This window comes from Quercus suber, unplaced genomic scaffold, assembly GCF_002906115.3.
Source record: "Quercus suber isolate HL8 unplaced genomic scaffold, Cork oak 2.0 scaffold_303, whole genome shotgun sequence".
Classification (NCBI taxonomy): Eukaryota; Viridiplantae; Streptophyta; class Magnoliopsida; order Fagales; family Fagaceae; genus Quercus; species Quercus suber.
The window spans coordinates 702,485-721,965 of record NW_027069759.1 but is presented as its reverse complement, the minus strand read 5'-3'; the positions used below and the strand labels follow the sequence as shown (position 1 = coordinate 721,965).

At 31.7% G+C, this 19,481-nt stretch overlaps 1 protein-coding gene and 1 long non-coding RNA gene across 4 annotated transcripts; both read left to right on the top strand.

Annotated features, from left to right (window-relative positions):
* The first annotated feature begins 1,749 nt into the window (after positions 1-1,749).
* On the top strand, positions 1,750-6,825 carry LOC112035439 (uncharacterized). 3 transcript variants are annotated; one of them, XR_010632623.1, is made up of 5 exons: positions 1,750-1,877; positions 2,002-2,055; positions 2,158-2,229; positions 5,133-5,169; positions 6,644-6,825. It is a non-coding gene; the product is annotated as an uncharacterized LOC112035439 (long non-coding RNA). The 3 variants fall into 3 exon arrangements; XR_002885493.2 differs by lacking the exon at positions 1,750-1,877 and having other exon boundaries at positions 1,930-2,055; XR_010632624.1 differs by lacking the exons at positions 1,750-1,877; positions 5,133-5,169 and having other exon boundaries at positions 1,931-2,055.
* A 10,844-nt stretch (positions 6,826-17,669) lies between these two features.
* LOC112032533 (E3 ubiquitin-protein ligase PUB24) lies at positions 17,670-19,481 on the top strand. The gene is made up of 2 exons (XM_065782482.1): positions 17,670-19,288; positions 19,373-19,481. Exons 1-2 carry the CDS (start codon positions 18,091-18,093, stop codon positions 19,378-19,380), a joined length of 1,206 nt encoding a protein of 401 aa, XP_065638554.1. The 5' UTR covers positions 17,670-18,090; the 3' UTR covers positions 19,381-19,481.

Here is a 19,481-nt window from a genome sequence, read left to right as displayed (position 1 = left end):
GTAACTTTTTTTAGAGTTATATCAAGTGTAACTTGAACTCAATCTTATATTTCTTAATTCGATGTGAATTTTGATAAATCTACCGTTAGATTACATTATCTTCATATATTTTTCATACTTACAGAATTTCAAAGTGAGCAAAGATTAATAGGCATGTCATTTACCAATTGTCTAAATTTAAGTTTTTGTAGTTTAAAATAACGCATAAAAGATGAGTTTAAAGATCAAATGGTAAATTACACCCGATTAGCATGGAAATTGGCATGCATGTTAAGAACGTATATATCATGTAATCCAACGGTTGGATTTTCAAAATATGCGTTCAAATTAAGTTATTGGGTGGTGTAACATTTTTTAGAGTTACATCAGGTGTAACTTGAACCCAACCCTGTATTTCTTAATTCAATGTGAATTTTGACAAATCTACTGTTGGATTACATTATCTTAATATGTTTTTCATGCTTACAAAATTTCAAGGTGATCAAAGATTAATGGGCATGTCATTTATCAATTGTCTAAATTCAAGTTTTTGTAGTTTAAAATAACGCATAAAAGATGAGTTTAAAGATCAAATGGTAAATTGCACCTGATTGGCATAAAAATTGGCATGCATGTTAAGAATGTATATATTATGTAATCCAATGGTTGGACTTTCAAATATGCATTTAAAGTTAAATTATTGGGCGGTGTAACATTTTTTAGAGTTACATCAAGTGTAACTTGAACCCAGCCCTATATTTCTTAATTTGATGTGAAATTTGATTGCTCTAACAACTGTGACTTTGGGATCATTTTGGCATCTTAACAGGTACGTTCAAAAACCGGTTGAGCCGTCTTGGTTTTCAGTTTTCACGGTTGATCGGCTGGTTCCTAGTTAATCTTGGGTTTTTACTATTTTTCGGTTTTTAGTTATAACCGTAGTGGATCAGTGATCGGTTCCTAGTTGAATCAGCAAGTCTAGTCTAGTTTTTAAAACCATGATAGTGCCAACTGTGGTTTTAAAAACTGATACGAACAAAGAACCAAAAAAGTAACTGGTTACCAATTTTTTTGTCCGATCGGCGACGTCATAAATATTTATTTTATAATTATAAAAATAAAAATATAGTAAGTTTATTACTAATAATATGTAGGTAAAAATTTGCAAAAGATTTATGTGGGTTTTCACATCTTATATTTAGAAAATAAAAATAGCAAAATGTAAAAACGTAACATTTAGTGATACTTTCATTTAGATTTAATTATTTTTCTTCAAAAATAGACCATCACATATGTTGAATTGTAATCTTAAAAATAAAATGTTTATTATTTATTTATATGTGTGTGTATATATATATATATATATTATTGAATTAATGTTTGAGAAAAATTAAGTACTTTTTAAATTTATTCACTTAATTAATTAAAACTACTATTTTTTTTCTAATCATAATTATCATAAGAAGAAAAAAAAAACTAAATTCCGTGAATATCTAAGCTAAATCATAATTATCAAGTAGTAGTGGTAATATATATATATATATGTATATTATATTATAAAGTTCTTGGGAAGTAGTACGTAGTAGAATACTTAACAAAGTAGTATAATGTACAGAGTTGCAAGTAAAACAAAAACTAAAGGTTTAAAAAAATATTAAAATTATGTGGCTCTCATTCATTCTATATTAAAAACTAAAAACCAAAGGTGTGGATCTCATTGATTTGTTGTGTATACAAATACCACTAGCAAACTATCAAAGCAGTGAAGCACACAGTTTGTAAACTAAAAGTTGATATTCAGTTTTTTTCTTTTGAGCGGTGAAAAGCACGTAGTGAATTTTTTTGATTTCTTTTTGCGCGGTGGTGACCAGTTTTTAGGCGGGTTCTAAAATTTTCAGGTTTCTTTTTATTTATTTTTTATTTTTTATTAGATAAAGTTTATGTAAAATATTTTAGATGCTGTTGTTTAAGCTAAGTCTTACTCTTTTTTATTGTTTATTGGTGTAAACAAAACACTGTTAGTCTCTCTTTCTCCTCCCATGTACCCACGCCTCTCAGCCTCTCCCAAAAAGACTAGTAAGCTCTCTCTCCCATCAATCCTCTCTCTCTCACCACTCTTCTCTCTATCTCTCTCTCATGTTACCTGGTCACTTTGTGGATTATTTTTTCTTCTTTCAGGATTAGCAGGATATTGATTTTGGGATTAGAGAGGGTGTTGATTTTAGGACATAGCTTTTGGGATTGGAGAAGGTAATCGAGTCTTTCCCTATTGATTTTTTGAGATATGGAACAACAATCCCTATTGATTTTATAATATTTAAACTCAACAGCAATTCTATTTATATCATTATGGATTCTAGACATTGCTTTTATAATTTTTTTCCAATTCATGCATGTGCATAAATGTGTCTATTAAATAAATGCAATTTTGTGACTTGATATGTTAGATTTTGGAGTTTAATTTTTGTGGGTTTTGTTAGTTTTGTTTGGTGCTGAATCTGGGTTTTCTGGGACCTTAAAGAAATCTTTATTTATTCTTTTGAGGCTGATTTCTGTGTACCCGAAATGCTTGTTTTCTGGGTTTCTATGTTTTTGTGTGCTTACTTTACTTGTCAGTAACACTGGTTTACTTGTTAATATCATTTTCAAACTAAGCAATATTCAGTCAAAGTGGTGCACTTTGTTTAACAATTTCAGTTCTAGTCAACTCTTTAAGTGTGTTTTTGGTGCTTACTTCGTCTGCTAATGCTAATCCTTATGACTTTGTTTTCTATATAAAATGTGAGGGTTGATTAGCCTAATGGGGGTTTGTTTGGTTGATTGAGATGCATGATACTCCAGTCCTCAAGCAGTAGGTCTTGCTTAGATTAGGTGATTCCCATACTAGATTTTTTAATAAGTGTATGCTTAGTGTAATTGTAATTGGATAATGATCAAAATATACTTATAATAGGATTGATTGAAACATTTTGGAGACATTGGAATGGGCTTGGGTGCTTCTCTTAGGATTTTTGGCATTCTGCTAATTGGTACCGTAAGCACAGTTAAGATTATTTCTGTGCCTTCTTTTTTGAAATAGAATAGCCCTGTGGCTAATAGCTTCTGTTAAATTTTTTAGAGATTAACATGTCCTAATTTTGACGGATGTGATATAGCACCAACTGGTGTAGATTGAAAAGTTTATGTTGAAAGTTATTTTTTTTGGTTGAATTGACCTCTCAAAACACATTAAAGGGTCCAATATTCTTTATTGATCTAATTGTAGATTCCTCTAGTACACTCTGACATCACCCTGAGCAGTTGGAACTCCAATCCTGCCCAATCATCTTAATCTAGCTCCCTGTAACTTTATTTTGGACTTTAAATTGGGGAAGAAAAGAAAAAAAAAGAAATTGGTGTCTGTAATTCTTTCATCATGTATAGTGCATGTTTCTCTCTTGGTTGATGTTGCAAACATTATTTAATTTGTTTTCAATGTCTCTATGTCATAATGCATGTAATTACAACAAATATTTTTGTTCCTATGAATCATGCTTTCATTAATTTTTCACTGTAAAAGCAATATATTGGAAGAATAAATGAAGCTAACTTGTCAAATAACTTTTACAGAACACATATATAAAAGAAATTTCTAGCATGTAGTTTGAGATGGTTAGATTAATAAGCTGATGAAATTTGTGGTCTTAATTGTTTTGTCTTTATAGATATTTTGGAGACAAGAGTAACATGGCCACCACATGTTCATCTTTTGATATTGTCACCATCCTTAAGAAAATGCCTTTTGAGTTCAACCCAAATAAATTTCTAAACTTGATGTCAAAGATGTGTTAAAACCAATCTTATTATGTAGAAATACAAAAATGTGAATATAATGGAATGCCATAAATACAAAAGTTAAGCAAGGGAAGAGAGATGGCTGACCATATGGCTATCAAAGGTGGCTTTGCTGGCATTAGAGCATGGGAATCAATATCCATCTCACCAGATGAGACCTGAAACTGAAATACTTGTGGTGTTCGATTTTAGGAGGAATATGCTTAGTTTGCATCTATCCTATATCTTGAAGTCGTGGTTTTTAGGTTTTGGCAGAGCCACATGTGTAGTCCTATAATGTTGAGACATTTCCTAAAGTGATTGGTGCATGTAGGGCTTGTTGGAGATGCAACTAAAACTAAATCCTCCTACATTGGTCTATTTCGTATAGACTCCTTACATCGGCCTGTCTCATATAGTCATACTCTCTCATATAGGATTTATTTATAAATCCAACAAGACATTGAATAAATTTGATTTTTTTTTTTTTATAGATAGTATGACAATTTATGTGAGCTATGCGCCCTCCATGTTAACATAAAGTAATTTGGGTAGGGTACGAAATGTAGAGCTACTGGACCAACAAATTTTTTTGAAAGGGTTAATTATCTATTCAGATAACAAATAATATGCATGCTAAGCTTTGTTGAATTACTTTATGGAGAAATTGTTCAGTACTCGTGGAGGATCACATAAGCAATACTAGTGGTCTTCCACTCCAATAATAAAGTGGAGGACCATTAGATATTGCTGATGTGGTCCTCTATGAGGACTGAATAATTTCTCCACTTTATGAGCCAAGAGTTTTCTAACTCAATTGGTTGACACCTATAAGTGTTTCTAATGTAGACATCTAAAATTCAAATTCTCCTTCCCATAATTATTGATTTATTAAAATAATAAATAAATAAAACTACAGTGGTACGTTTCCGACTTCTTCTCTCTCTATCCCTTTAGTTTCATTTGCTTTCCTTTCTTTGGGTTGCTTTTTAGGTTTGTGATCGACAGCTAGGCATGTGTGCTTTGCGAATATAAGTCTGAGAATTTCTTACAAAAGTCTTGAGCCCCACCTTCTAATCTAGCTATAGTCTTTAGAGTTTGTGAGCTAGCTAGGCACGTGAGCTTGGTACAATTTTATTGCTTTTCTTAATTTGTATCATCTTATAATTTTTTTTTTCATTTATGCATATTGATGCTTTTCATATATATTTTTAAAATGGTTGTTATTATTATTGTCATGTATATGGGCTTGACATTGATAAATTATTAGATATTAACTAAAATATAGATTTATTGTTTTAATTGGACTACTGTAGTTTTTTTTTTTTCATTTGTGCAAGGTTGAGTTTGCTTGGCTTTCTGCGAGTATAAGCTGAGGTAAGGATTTTGGGTCTTTTAAGACTAGTATTAAATTTTTTTGGCTCTAGGGTTTTGTCTTCTAAAACTTAAATTGAAGTGTACACGTTGATCTGGACTGGAAATCTTATTTAAACTTGTTTAAGGAAGTTGGTGTTGCTTGATATATTAGTGGCTTGTTAATTTGGAGCAAGCGGGTGGCTTGCATGTTGTTATATGGTGGTTAAGTTGATATTGGGAGTGTTGATTTCTTTGTGTATATCTTTTTAGTTTTGAAGTATATCTAGAATTGAATACATAAAGTATTTATCAATTTTTAAACTTTTGATTCTTTTTGGACTAAAAGTAAAGGAGTGTAAGAATGAAATTGTGACTCTTGATATAATGTGTCACTCCAAAGTATATTGGAGGTTTAGATGCTAGCTTAATCATGTAGGTGAGGAACATAAACTCCAAAAAATATATATTGAATGACGTACCCCAAAAAAGGTGTTCCCATGAATTTAGACTAAAACTTGTATAGTTTTATTATTAGCTCAGCCTACAATGGGAAAAAGGAGAAACAAAATAAATATATGAAAAGTAGGGCTAGGCTTATTGGCTTAGTCTTGTAGTTGTGGGGCACCCTAATGCAAAACCAAGGCGCACCACAAGTCCTTGTACTTGAATAGTTTAAACTGGGCCACTCTCTAATTTTTCTCGTGTTTTATACATACATACATACACACACACACACATATATATATATATATATATATATGGGCCCTCAGATCAATAGAATGTGAAAAGAATTATTGGACCCACATGTAGAAAGAGAAATGAATGAGCCCACAAATAAAAAAGAAAAGCAGAGGTTTTATGTAGACCCACCTAATAGCACTACATTACCTATGGTTTTCCCACTGATCAATGTGCACTTCTCCCATTTTTAGGTGAAACTTCACATTGTAGCCAGCTATTGATTGGTGGCCGAGCTTTTTGTGTATGGTAGTGGCTGAGTTTTTTGTGTTAATAGCGGTGGCTGTGTTTTTTGTTTAATGGTGGTGGCGGGTTTTTTGTTTATGATGGTGGCTGTAGTTTTTGTTTAATGGTGGTGGCTAGTTTTTTTATTTTTTTTTATTTTTTTTATTTTTTTTAATAGTGTTGGCTAGATTTTTTATTCGTTGTGGTGGTTGGGTTTGTGTTTATGATGGTGGCTAGGTTTTGTTTTGGATTTCACTTTATTTGTTTTGTTTTAAATTGAGATTTTTCTGCATTCTTTATTTGGTTTTTATTTGATGAGAATGTTGTGGGTCTTCTTTCTTTGATAGTTTGGCTTCATATGATGTTGTATTATGATTATTTTGTCTAGTTTGTTATTGGGTATTCTGTGGACATTTTTTTGCATTGTCTTACTAATAATAATTTTTTTTTTTTTTTTGGTAGTACATCTTATTAGGGATATAGGTTTGCAGTCTAGTTTGTTATTGATGTATTTTCCTTTATACTTGTGCAGATATGGGATTGGTGGCAAAAAGATAGTTTTTGTGGGACTACTTGAACTCAAATAATTTTATGTAAAGTTTAGAAGCCAAGACATATATCATTTGTATATAAATGGTTGTAATTACTTTGTGAACATCTTTATTGCATTTTTAGATTGTATGGTTTTATTTTTATTTTTATTTTTTATTTTTATGGATTTGGTTAGAAATGAATGGATTTTTTAATTTATTTTTTATGGATTTGGTTATAAATGAACATGTTAATATAATGGCAAGTAAATGTAAAGAATATTAATAAAAAAAAATAAAATTGGTGATGATAATTTTCTTCGCCATATCTGACTATAAGCAAAAATTGGTGACGAAATAATTCGTCACTAGATCTATTGAAATAAAAAAAATAAAAAATCGATGACACAAAACTTCGTCACCTAATCTATTGAAATTGGAAAAAAAATACATTTGGTGACGAAATATTCCGTCATTGAAAATAAGATTTAGTGACAAAAATATTAGGTGACGAAAAACGTTTGTCACCTATCATTTTTTATTGGTGACGAAAAAATTTCGTCACCTATCATTTTTTTATTGGTGATGAAACATTTTCGTCACCAATACATAAGGTGACAGAGCTTAGGTGACGAATGTTTTTTCATCACCATTTCGTCACCATATGTATTCGTGACGAAATAAGGACATATTGTGACGAAATGTTTTTGTCACCATAGCCCACTTTTGTTGTAGTGTTTGTAATTCTAGCATTTTTCTTCAACTAATTCTGTTTACTAGGCTTAAGTATTTAACTAGATGCTTCTGAAAACGAGGTTAATAGAATAATTGTAATTAACTAGATGCTTCGGGAAACAAGGTCAATAGAATAATAGAATATACTACAATGCAACAGATCGCTTTCGATCGAGTGTGATCAAATGGAATTTTTATGTAGGCGAATGCATTTGCAACAAATATATGTAAGTGGGTGATCCAAATTCATAGAACTGGACACTATTCAGAAACAAACAAAGAAGGTGGACTTAGAAATATTACTGAACATATATTCAAAGTAAAGGATTCCATGACTAGCCGACATTTTGGGCCATGAAAAATCACCGGAGAAATCAACCAAGCACGGCATTTGGAGTATTATAAAAGGTACGTAGAAGAAATAACAATGAAAACTCTTAATAAATTTAATCAGATAAGCACAAATATATATCGGTGCAGGAGTTTGGTTGGACCACTATGGACAAAGATTACTTCACTTATACGCCAAGAGTTTTCTGACTCGATTAATTGATACTTTTTGTCTTTTTAACAAGACGTTCGTGATTTAAATTTCTTTATCCTCAATTATTATACTTTACAAATCACATAGTTTTGTCTGTATATGAGATGGAGATCCCAATCCTCCTAGTCCAAGCTAGCTTATCACAAAAGCAATGTAAATGCATTGACCACATTGACTCTTCATGCAAACAACTTGACTTCGAAGTTCGGAGTTGAAGCCAGTGAAGCAGATAGCAAACCAAATATAATATATTGTAATGTATGAACTGACTCAAACTTATACCTTGACTCTAAGAGTGAAAAACTAAGAAAAAATTTAAAGATATTATTAATAATTTTACTACATAATCTTTATAAATGGATAAATTTGTTAATATATTACCTTTACAAATAGATAGATTTAACAATCTAATAAATAAACATCTCAATTATTTTATGTGATTGATGACATTATTAGTTTGTAAAGATTATAGAGTAAATTTTTTAGTATTTCTAAGTTCTAACATCACTCAAAAAATAAAACTCTAACATACCTATAAGCATTACAAATTTCACTACTCCAAGCAGATTTTAGTTATCATTACCGTGTACTTATGTTTTGTTTATTTTGATGGAAAGTATTATTTTTGAAAACTAGTTATTTTGTGATTGCTGGCCTAAAAATAAATTAGAAAATATTTTCAATTATTTTTTCTTACATTAAAAATCATTAATATTTTTTGTGATTTCATATATTAACTAAACAACAACTTCTATTCACTAAAACATATTCCAAATAGGAAGTGTTTATATTTTTTGAGTAGTTGGGCCTCCCACATTGGAAAACATAATAGAAAAGAATAGAAATGAAACAAATATTTATCTCTTTTTTGTTTGGATGGTTGAAAGAAAATGCATAGAATTAAAAGTAATTTTTTTTAAAACACCATTACTATTATGTGTGGAGGTAGAGAAACAACAAAAGGCAGTTTGATTCGTTGGTGATAAAGGAGTAGTTGGTAAAAAAATAAAATAAAATTGAATGATGTTAATTAGATGGAGAGAGTTTTAAAATTTTAAATAAATTATAAACAAAGTCAAGTCTCGAACTAGAGATCATTTGGGCAAAACGCGTAATGCACACCACTAAGCCAGTGATGCAAGCACACACACACACACACACACACACACACACACACACACACACACACACACACACACACACACACACACACACACACACACACACACACACACACACACACACACACACACACACACACACACACACACACACACACACACACACACACACACACACACATATAAGAGTTTTAAAATTTTAAATAAATTATAAACAAAGTCAAGTCTTGAACTAGAGATCATTTGGACGTTAGAGTTACATATATATATATATAAATAATTTTTAATACTTCCAATTAATAAAATATAATTTAAAATACAAATTAATAAAATATATTTTAATAATTCAATTTAACACAATATAATTTAATTTAATACTTCAAATTAATTTAATATATTTAAATTAATACTTCAAATTAATAAAATATAATTTAGTACTACAAATTAGTAAAATATAATTCAATAATTAATAATAAAAAAGGGCCAACTTACCCCCATAAACGTAAGAAAATGACTAAAACACCCCTACCACAAAAAAAAAGGGTTAAATTACCCCCGAAACAAGAAAAATAACTGAAATACCCTTGAAGCCTAAAAAAGACCAAAATACCCTTGAAGCTGAAGAAAACACCAAAATTAGAGGAAATATAATTTAATATTCCTTGAAAATGACTGAAATACCCCTAAGACTAAAAGAATGCCAACTTACCTCATAAACTCAAAAAAATTATTGAAACACCCTACCACCCAAAAAATGGCTGAAATACCACCCCTACCCCCTAGGCATTAAAAAATGACCAAGATACACCTTGAGATAAAAAGTGACCGAAATACCCTAGAAACTTAAAAAATGACCAAAGTACCCCTGAACCATAAAAATGACCAAAAATACTCTCTAAGCCTAAAAAAAAAAAGACTTCGAGGGTATTTCGGTCATTTTTTTTTATGGTTATGGGGTATTTCGGTCATTTTTTTAGGTTTAGGGGGTATTTTGGTCTTTTTAAGGTATCAGGGGTATTTTTGGTCTTTTTTTTTCTAGGTTTAAAGGGGGTATCTCAATCATTTTTTTAGGTTTAGAGGACAAACAAACATCTGGAATAGGTTAGTTTAAAAAAAATAATTTGGAAATTAAAATTCTAATTTAATAATAATAATAATAATTTTTTAAGGTTTCGAGAGTGTTTCTGTCAGTATTTAGGTTTCGAGGGTGTATCAGTCTTTTTTTAGGTATTGGGTGTATTTTGGACATTTTTTGTGTTTACGGAGGCATTTTTGTCATTTTTCGATTTATGAGGGTATTTTGGTCATTTTTTAGGTTTTTGGGGGTATTTCAGTCATTTTTTAGGTTTCAGGGGGTGTATCGGTATTTCTTTAGATATCGGGGGTATTTTGGTCATTTTTTAGGTTTTAGGGAGTATTTCGGTCATTTTTTAGGTTTCGAGGGTATATCGATCTTTTTCTAGGTATCGGGGGAGTTTTTGCTTTTTTTTGATGTTTTGGGGGGTACTTTGGTCTTTTTCTAGGTTTAGGGGAGTATTGGTTATTTGGTCTTTTTCTAGGTTTAGGTTTTGGGGGTATTTTGGTAATTTTTTGAAGTTTTGGGGGGTATTTTGGTCATTTTATAGGTTTTGGGGGGATGTTTTGGTCATTTTTTAGGTTTCGGGGGGTACTTTAGTCATTTTTTTAGGTTTCAGGGTATTTCGGTCATTTTTTTAAATTTAGGGGGTATTTTGGTCATTTTTTGGAATTTGGGGGTATTTTAGTCATTTTTTATGTTTCAAGGGTATTTTGGTCATTTTTAGGTTTCGGAGGTATTTTTATCATTTTTTTAGGTTTCGGGGTATTTTGGTAATTTTTTTGGGTTTTAGGGGTATTTTAATCATTTTCAGGTTTCGAGGGTATTTTTGTAATTTTTAGGTTTCGAGAGTATTTTGGTCATTTTATGGTTTTAGAGTATTTTGTTCATTATCTTAGGTTTAGGGTCTTTTGTTAATTTCCTAGGTGACCTATCCCAGCGCTTTAAGTGACCTATTCCAGCGCTTTTGGAGCGCTGGGACAGGTTGACCCTATTCCAGCGCTTCAAAAAGCACTGGGACAGGTCATTCTTCATAAAGGAATAAGAACGACTTGTCCCAGCGCTTTTAAAAGCGCCGGGACAGCTCTTTTTCCATAAGGGAATGAGAAAGACCCATAAGTGAAATCAGTAACCTATCCCAGCGCTTTTAGGTTTCCTATACCAGCGTTTTTGATAAACGTTGTAACAGGATTTCCTATACCAGCGTTTTCAAAAAACGCTGGTACAGGCTTATCTATTACGGCGGTTTGTAAAAACGCCGGGAATAAAACGCCGGGACAGGCCGATTTTTTTGTAATGAGTGGGTGATTATCTTCAACACAACTCTCTACTAGTGACAAGGAAGCATTGTGATAGATTATAAATTCATGACTAACTTGGTTCTTGGGCTTATGTGCTTGATATGATTGCAAATCTTGTCATTGGTGTTGAGTGATTAGTTGGGTGGTTCCTGCTTGGAATTTAGGTTGAGAAGTGTTCTGGTTACCCTACATTTTGCACACTGAGATTGTTTGCAGCTTTAATTGCTGCAAGATTGGGGGTGTATTTGGACTTGATTGTATTCTCTTTTTGTTTCTATAAATTCTCTTGTTCATCAAAAATTACTTTATATAATTTATTTAACAAAAATAGGGGTATAGATATTTAAGAAAGAGCAAGACTTAGGTACAGTACTTAGATGTTGTTCCTTAGGTTCCCCTTTTAAGATATTGGCATGTAGATTTTTTCTCATGGGAACCTAGTGTATTTTTAGGTTAAATAGCAACATGGCTGAATCTTAAAAAGGAAACCTAAGGAACNTATTTTGGTCATTTTATAGGTTTTGGGGGATGTTTTGGTCATTTTTTAGGTTTCGGGGGGTACTTTAGTCATTTTTTTAGGTTTCAGGGTATTTCGGTCATTTTTTTAATTTAGGGGGTATTTTGGTCATTTTTTGGAATTTGGGGGTATTTTAGTCATTTTTTATGTTTCGAGGGTATTTTGGTCATTTTTAGGTTTCGGAGGTATTTTTATCATTTTTTTAGGTTTCGGGGTATTTTGGTAATTTTTTTGGTTTTAGGGTATTTTAATCATTTTCAGGTTTCGAGGGTATTTTTGTAATTTTTAGTTTCGAGAGTATTTTGGTCATTTTATGGTTTTAGAGTATTTTGTTCATTATCTTAGGTTTAGGGTCTTTTGTTAATTTCCTAGGTGACCTATCCCAGCGCTTTAAGTGACCTATTCCAGCGCTTTGGAGCGCTGGGACAGGTTGACCCTATTCCAGCGCTTCAAAAAGCACTGGGACAGGTCATTCTTCATAAAGGAATAAGAACGACTTGTCCAGCGCTTTTAAAAGCGCGGGACAGCTCTTTTTCCATAAGGGATGAGAAAGACCCATAAGTGAAATCAGTAACCTATCCCAGCGCTTTTAGGTTTCCTATACCAGCGTTTTTGATAAACGTTGTAACAGGATTTCCTATACCAGCGTTTTCAAAAAACGCTGGTACAGGCTTATCTATTACGGCGGTTTGTAAAAACGCCGGGAATAAAACGCCGGGACAGGCCGATTTTTTTGTAATGAGTGGGTGATTATCTTCAACACAACTCTCTACTAGTGACAAGGAAGCATTGTGATAGATTATAAATTCATGACTAACTTGGTTCTTGGGCTTATGTGCTTGATATGATTGCAAATCTTGTCATTGGTGTTGAGTGATTAGTTGGGTGGTTCCTGCGAATTTAGGTGAGAAGTGTTCTGGTTACCCTACATTTTGTGCACATTAGTTTTCAGCTGCGGGGGGGGGCTTTGTGTGGAGGAAAGTAAAAGAAAAGGAAAATAAGAAGATGAGAAAGAAGTGAACGAGTGGATGAGAAAAAGTGAAAGAAAAAAAGAAAAAGAAAAAGAGTTTTTGAGTTTGGGTAAAGCAACGTGGAAGAAAATATAGAGAGTAGAAACACAAATTATTTCACAACTTCTTTTTCACAACTGTGATGTTCTACAGTATGCGGTGGAGAAAAAAAATTGTGGGTACATGTATAATCCTAGAACAACTCATTTAAAAGATAATTGTTAATAAACTTTTATTTTACAAAGATTAATTTTAAATTAGTATTGTGAAAAAATTGTGACATTTTATTATATGTCTAAACTTTTTAAATTAGTACTATTTTTTTTAGAAAAAAAATAGTATTATTGACAAAATATTTTCATAACAATTTCATAATAAAGTTTACATGGTAAGTTGTTATTAGTTTTCATCTAGACCTACTAGTGACATTATTTTTTTTTCCTTACCATTAACAACTTGTCATATAGACTTTATTGTGAAATTTTTGTGAAAATATTGTGTCCATAACTTGCATTAAAAGAGGTAATTAAAACAAAGAATTCTTTTTATATATATACATTGTCATTTTTAGTAATTTACCTCTCAACTGCCACTTTTATAAGTGCTAGCCAAACACTTAGCTTTTTCAAAAAACATTTTTTAACAGCTTTTATCAAACACTCAACTTTTACAAAAACCCTAGTTTCATACCGCACTTTTTAAAACCCCCACTTTGTCAAAAAGTACAATATCAAAAAATTGAACCAAACTCACCCATAGTCTATCTTGCTTTACTTTCTTGAAAAGTAATTTTCATTGATTTGAATTTTAAGTCATACTAAGCACCATAAAATGCAAAACATGCTTTTTAAAAAGCTTCTACCAAAGCAAACAGAAGGTGCGAAGCAATTACAGAATATCAAATTCAAACACAGCCCCATGGCCCATCAAGCACCTCCTCTCTTCAGTCTTCATGCCCTTTGACTGAGTTGTCGTGGTTTCCACCCAATATGCATTGTCTTGTAATTTCAAAGTTTCTCTTCAAAAACGCTTCAAATTTCTTATATATCTTTTTATTTAATATAAATTTTGAAAATCTAACTGTTGATTACATGTTTTTGTGGTTTAAAATTTTGCATAAAAAATAAGTTTGTTGATTAAATATAAGATCCGATTTGAATAAAATTTGACATGTGCGTTAAGAACATAAAAAAAACATGCAATCTAACGATTAAATTTTCAAAATTCACATTTAATAAATAAAAACAATACAAAAAGTTTAAAAGGTTTCTCTCAAAATATTGTCCTACTATGTTTTTTTTTTTTTGGATACAAAATAGAAACTCTATTTTAATATAATTTAAGTGTATATATGTGTGAAATTCTTTACTGGAGATTTGAACCTCATCCCTTGCTCCCATACCCTATAAACACTTATACTTGTGAAATGACCATTTCATCAAAGATGCGCAATGGTTATCCTGGCTAGTGAGAAAAGAATCGGAGAAATGAAAACTAGCAATTTTTGTGATAAAGTTGACTGTAGGTGTAGTACAGCAAGCGGTGGTGGTGTGACAAGATTCCAACTTCCAAGTTAATCTGTCTATTGGGGAAATTCTAGATTTAGGAAAATCAAATAGTGCAAGCTATCGTGTACTATATTTAGGCTAGTATGGGCTGACTGAGCGACTGTTTTCTTTTGACTCCGACAATGCACTCCCAAATTTCAATCTCCCAGACTCCCATTACTTCATGTCTCTTGGAAAAACTCACTTCTTTTGCATGGGTTGCGCCATCATTACCCATATTTGCGAAAGGGACCTTAACATTACGTCCTAATTTTATGATGTAGATCTAGAAAGAAAATATTGTTCTTGTGTAATTAAACAAAATCTCGGTTTTTTTATTTTTTATTTTTTTTTGGTTCTTAATAATGTACCAATTATATAAGCAAAATTTTTTAAAATACAAAAAGATTTGAAGTTTATAAAATTCGTTTCATGATTATTGTTCTTCAACCAAAATAATTTTGAACCCCATATTCCCATTTTTATTTTGCAGCTAACAAAAAAATATTCAATATTTCCAGTTTAATTTTCTTATTTATTCTTTATTTTTATGGAATTAGTGGCAGCAAGCTACTTTTCATTAAGCACGTTGTCAATAACTGATGTAGTTTGCAACATTGAAATAATGTGCAGTCTATTCTTCTTGACTGTAACATTGTAAATTTGTAATAAAGTGTGTAGACTTAATAACTTTTTTTTTTTTTAAAAAAAAATTTTTGACTAAAAGACTTAAGAACCTTTTCTTTTCTGAGAAACATAAGACTCAAGAACTAAATTACTTACACGATTGCATCAAATTAATTATCCTTAGCAATTTTGGCCGTTCAAAACCATATATTTCAAGAATTTGGTGTTGTCAAGTTTGTTGAAATATATTTCAGTATTAACATAAACATTATGTATCCATCTTGACTTTTACTAATATGGTAAGAGGCATTTAAATCTTACCAACTTAAAAAGAAGAAGAATGAGTGAATTTCATGTTGCTCTCTTTTTTGAGTGATAATTTCCTACTTAAAAATTTTTTCCTCCAAAACCGGGTTTGAAGGAATTTCTTCCACTATATTAGATGGCTTTTAAGTAGTTTATTAAAGAACTCATGTAACTCTTAGGGTTCATTTGGTTGGAGGGGTGGAATAGTGAGAGGATAGAAAATAGGGAGGGGATGAAAAGATTTTAGTTTCCATAATTTGTGTTTGGTTGGTGGTGGAAAAGTAGAATGATGGAAAAAATGAGTTTATATAAATTTACTTATATGCCATTGTTAAAAAATTATGCCCAGAAAAAAAATTCAATATATAGTTAAAACCCATAAAAAAGAACAAAACCTGTATCACACCCAAAAAAAAAAAAAAAAAAAAGAAGGAGAAAAAGAAGAGGAAGAAGTGAAAAGCAACCAGGTCCACACACTCAGCAAAGAAAAAAAGAAAGTGAAATAGCAATAGCAAGTCCATGTGAGAGAAGGAGGGGTAATTTCGTCATTGATTGGAAGTAATTTTTCTCCCCTCTATTTTCTCCCCAAATTAGAGAGATAAAATTACGGTGGACTAAGGGAGAAAATACCTGAGCCTTATCAATTTTTGATCCTCCCTTTCTCTCCAACCAAACACCCATAAAATTATTTTTCTCTCCATTTATCTCTCCCCTATTTTCTATCCTCCATATTTCACCCCATCCAAATTAACGAATCTTTACTTAGGTCATATAATTAAAAGTAGAGAAATATTAACGGATATCTTAAAAGCATTTGTTAGTGAATTATTTTATGAAAGTTTTATGAGAAAATAAAAAGAAAAAATTTATATTTTGACTATTTTTTTTTTAATTTCTTATTAAAGTGGTGTCAAAACTTTCTTAAAATGGTGAATTAAACAACTATTTTGGGTGAAAATAAAACTTTCTTCTACACTATTTCAGGTGAAAATGGTGTATATTTTGAAAAGGTCAATTAAACATAATATTAATTTTAATAACTATTGAAAAAGTTAATATATATATATATCTATATTTTATCCTTTTGCTTTGTATGATATTAAATTAAATAAGGTGATCTTCACATAAAAAGATGGGATTCTCTAAAATAGACAAATAAAATGAGATGGAGGACAAAGAGACATTTAGAAATAAAATTGTGTGATTATCAAAAAAAAAAAAAAAAAAAAATTGTGCCAAATCCAATACATAAAAAGATGTAGATGTAATCATGTGGCATAATATGTTTCCGATCTCATACATTAAATATATTATTTTCCCTCTAACAATAAATTGACCCTACGACTGTATGGAATGATGATAATGATTGTAGAGAAGGCTAGAAGCTACTCTGCAAGAATGATGGACTTTTGAATTTTTATTTCCTTTCACCCTATAAATTAATGTTAGTATTATCATGCCATATACTATAACACTAACATTTTCATAAAAGAAAACACATTTGCATTTTCCCCAACCGTATTTGACAAGAAGAAAATCACCATTAATTAATGCCATGCTTTGACAAGTTATTCTCTTTTTTTTTTGGGCTGAAAATTTGTCGAGACATCGAATTTAGTTCTAGTTTCTATATTTTTATTTAATGAACCAAACAGTCAAACACATTTAAATGGAATTTACAGCTTATATTATTATTATTATTATTATTATTATTATTATTATTATTATGAGCAATACTATGGACACAAGAAAAAAAACTCATATTTTTTTGTCATAACTTATCATATGGTGTGTTATGAGTGATGAATGTTTAGACCCACTTTTTGACCCTCACTATTCACAATTTAGCACATGAAAGAGTTGTGATAGTAATTATGATTTTTTTTTTAATGTCCCTAGCATTTTCTTATTATTATATATATTCCATGCATGTAGCCGTGTAGTTTTAATTTGGCCGTAGTCCACAACTTCCATCTTTGACCGCTGAATGCATCTTTAGAATGGATTATTGGACGTCAGAAACTTAGAATTGTCTCAGTAGACTTCCATGACTTGGTAGCATAAAAAGGATCACCAATCTCTTCAGTCATAATTCTCTCTCTCTCAGCTTTGCTACAGAGTAGCCGCCGCGTTTTCCTGCCACTACAACCAATACAAAAACTTTCCAAGGTAAGTCTCTTTTTTGTTGAGATAAAGAAATTAAGATCATTGCAAAAAATAATACACCATATCTCATTTTGAATAATATTGTGTAATACAGTGATCGGGGCTATCCTCTATCCATTCACAAAGGTGTCCTGCTATATATCCTTTGCATTTTCTAGCATTGAACCCACTGCTGATGCCTTTTCTATATTCACTTGCTACGCTTTAATGGCAGTACGTAACTGAATCGCTTCTGCATCATAGATCCCATCCAGTTTCGCTGAAAAGGGTTGCCATCAGCACCATTACAGTTTGATCTGCAAAACTTGCACCATCAACGTTGTCTTTATACCCGGTATCATCTTCGTTAATTGTCCCCAAAATCTTTTCAGCAACACCTGTGAATGAAAAGTTTCTTTAATATCCCTCTCAATTCTCTTACTCCCTACAAATTATACAACTAAGTCTATGCATTAAGCTAACCCATATAACAAATATACAACCTGTTTTTGTATTATTTCATGGATGACATTGAAGTTCCTCAATATTTTATCTGCCCCATATCCCTACAAATCATGAAAGACCCTGTGACTGCCATAACAGGCATCACATACGACCGGGAAAGCATTGAACACTGGCTATTCACAAGCAAGAACGCAACCTGTCCAGTCACCAACCAACCATTGCCAAAAGACTCAGACTTAACCCCTAATCACACATTACTCCGCCTAATCCAAGCTTGGTGCATCCTAAATGCCTCAAAAGGTATTGATCGAATTCCCACTCCTAAACCACCTCTCGACAAGTTTCAAGTCCTCAAACTCATCAAACACCTTTGGCAGCCTGAGTTTCAGCTTAAAACAATTAGGCAATTGGCGTTACTTGCAGCTGAAAATGAAAGGAATAGGAAGTATATGATAGAAGCAGGTTTGCCAAAAGAGATGATGTTGTTTATTGTAACATGTTTCAAACAAGGCCAAATTGATGGTCTTGAAGAAGCTATTGGTGTGCTTAACTTTATTCTAATCCCTTCAGCTGAAACAATGCAAATTCTTGTCGAAAATGATCATATTATTGAATCATTGACATGGGTTTTATGTTGTGAAATGGGAAATCATCTCACTGTGAAATCTCATACGATGTTAGTGTTGAAGAAAATCATTGAAGCTACAAGCTCGAGTGTACTAGAAAGACTGAAACCTGAATTCTTTACTAGGATTGTAAGAGCCTTAAGAAGTGGGATTACTCAAAAAGGAATTAACGCCACTTTGCTCGTGTTGTTAGAGGCTTGTCCATGGAGTAGAAATCGAATCATGATGGTTGAAACAAACACAGTTTATGAGCTCATTGAGCTTGAATTGGGTTTTCCTGAAAAGCGGACCACAGAGCTGATTTTAGGTATACTATTTCATTTATGTTCTTGTCCTGATGGGAGAGCTCAGTTTTTAAGTCATAGAGGAAGCATTGCCGTGGTCTCTGAGAGGATCTTGAGGGTTTCACCAGCAGTAGATGATCAAGCAGTTTCGATTCTTTCAATGATATGTATGTTTTCCGGGACATATATGGTGCTTCAAGAAATGTTGAAGGTAGGGGCTGTGTCAAAGCTTTGCTCATTGCTCCAAGTTGACTGTGCTACATCTTTGAAAGACCGTGTAAGGAAAATCCTCAGGTCACATTTTCAGAAGTGGAGGGACTCTCCTTGCATTGGTGGATCTCAAGGTATCAATCCTAGTTAAAATGCAATGCTTTTACATATATAAAAAAAGGAAAACAAGTTGTAATTAATTTGACACCACTTTGCAGGTGATTGATTTTATATCATATTACATAAAGAGTGCAAGGAGGCAGAGAAAGAGAGAGATTTATTTGAGCTATTTGTGGTTACAATATTCAATTATCTTATCTTTATGCA

Bases quoted from the DNA above. Each gene is read 5' to 3' on its own strand.
- LOC112032533 (XM_065782482.1), top strand. From the start codon at position 18,091: ATGGATGACATTGAAGTTCCTCAATATTTTATCTGCCCCATATCCCTA.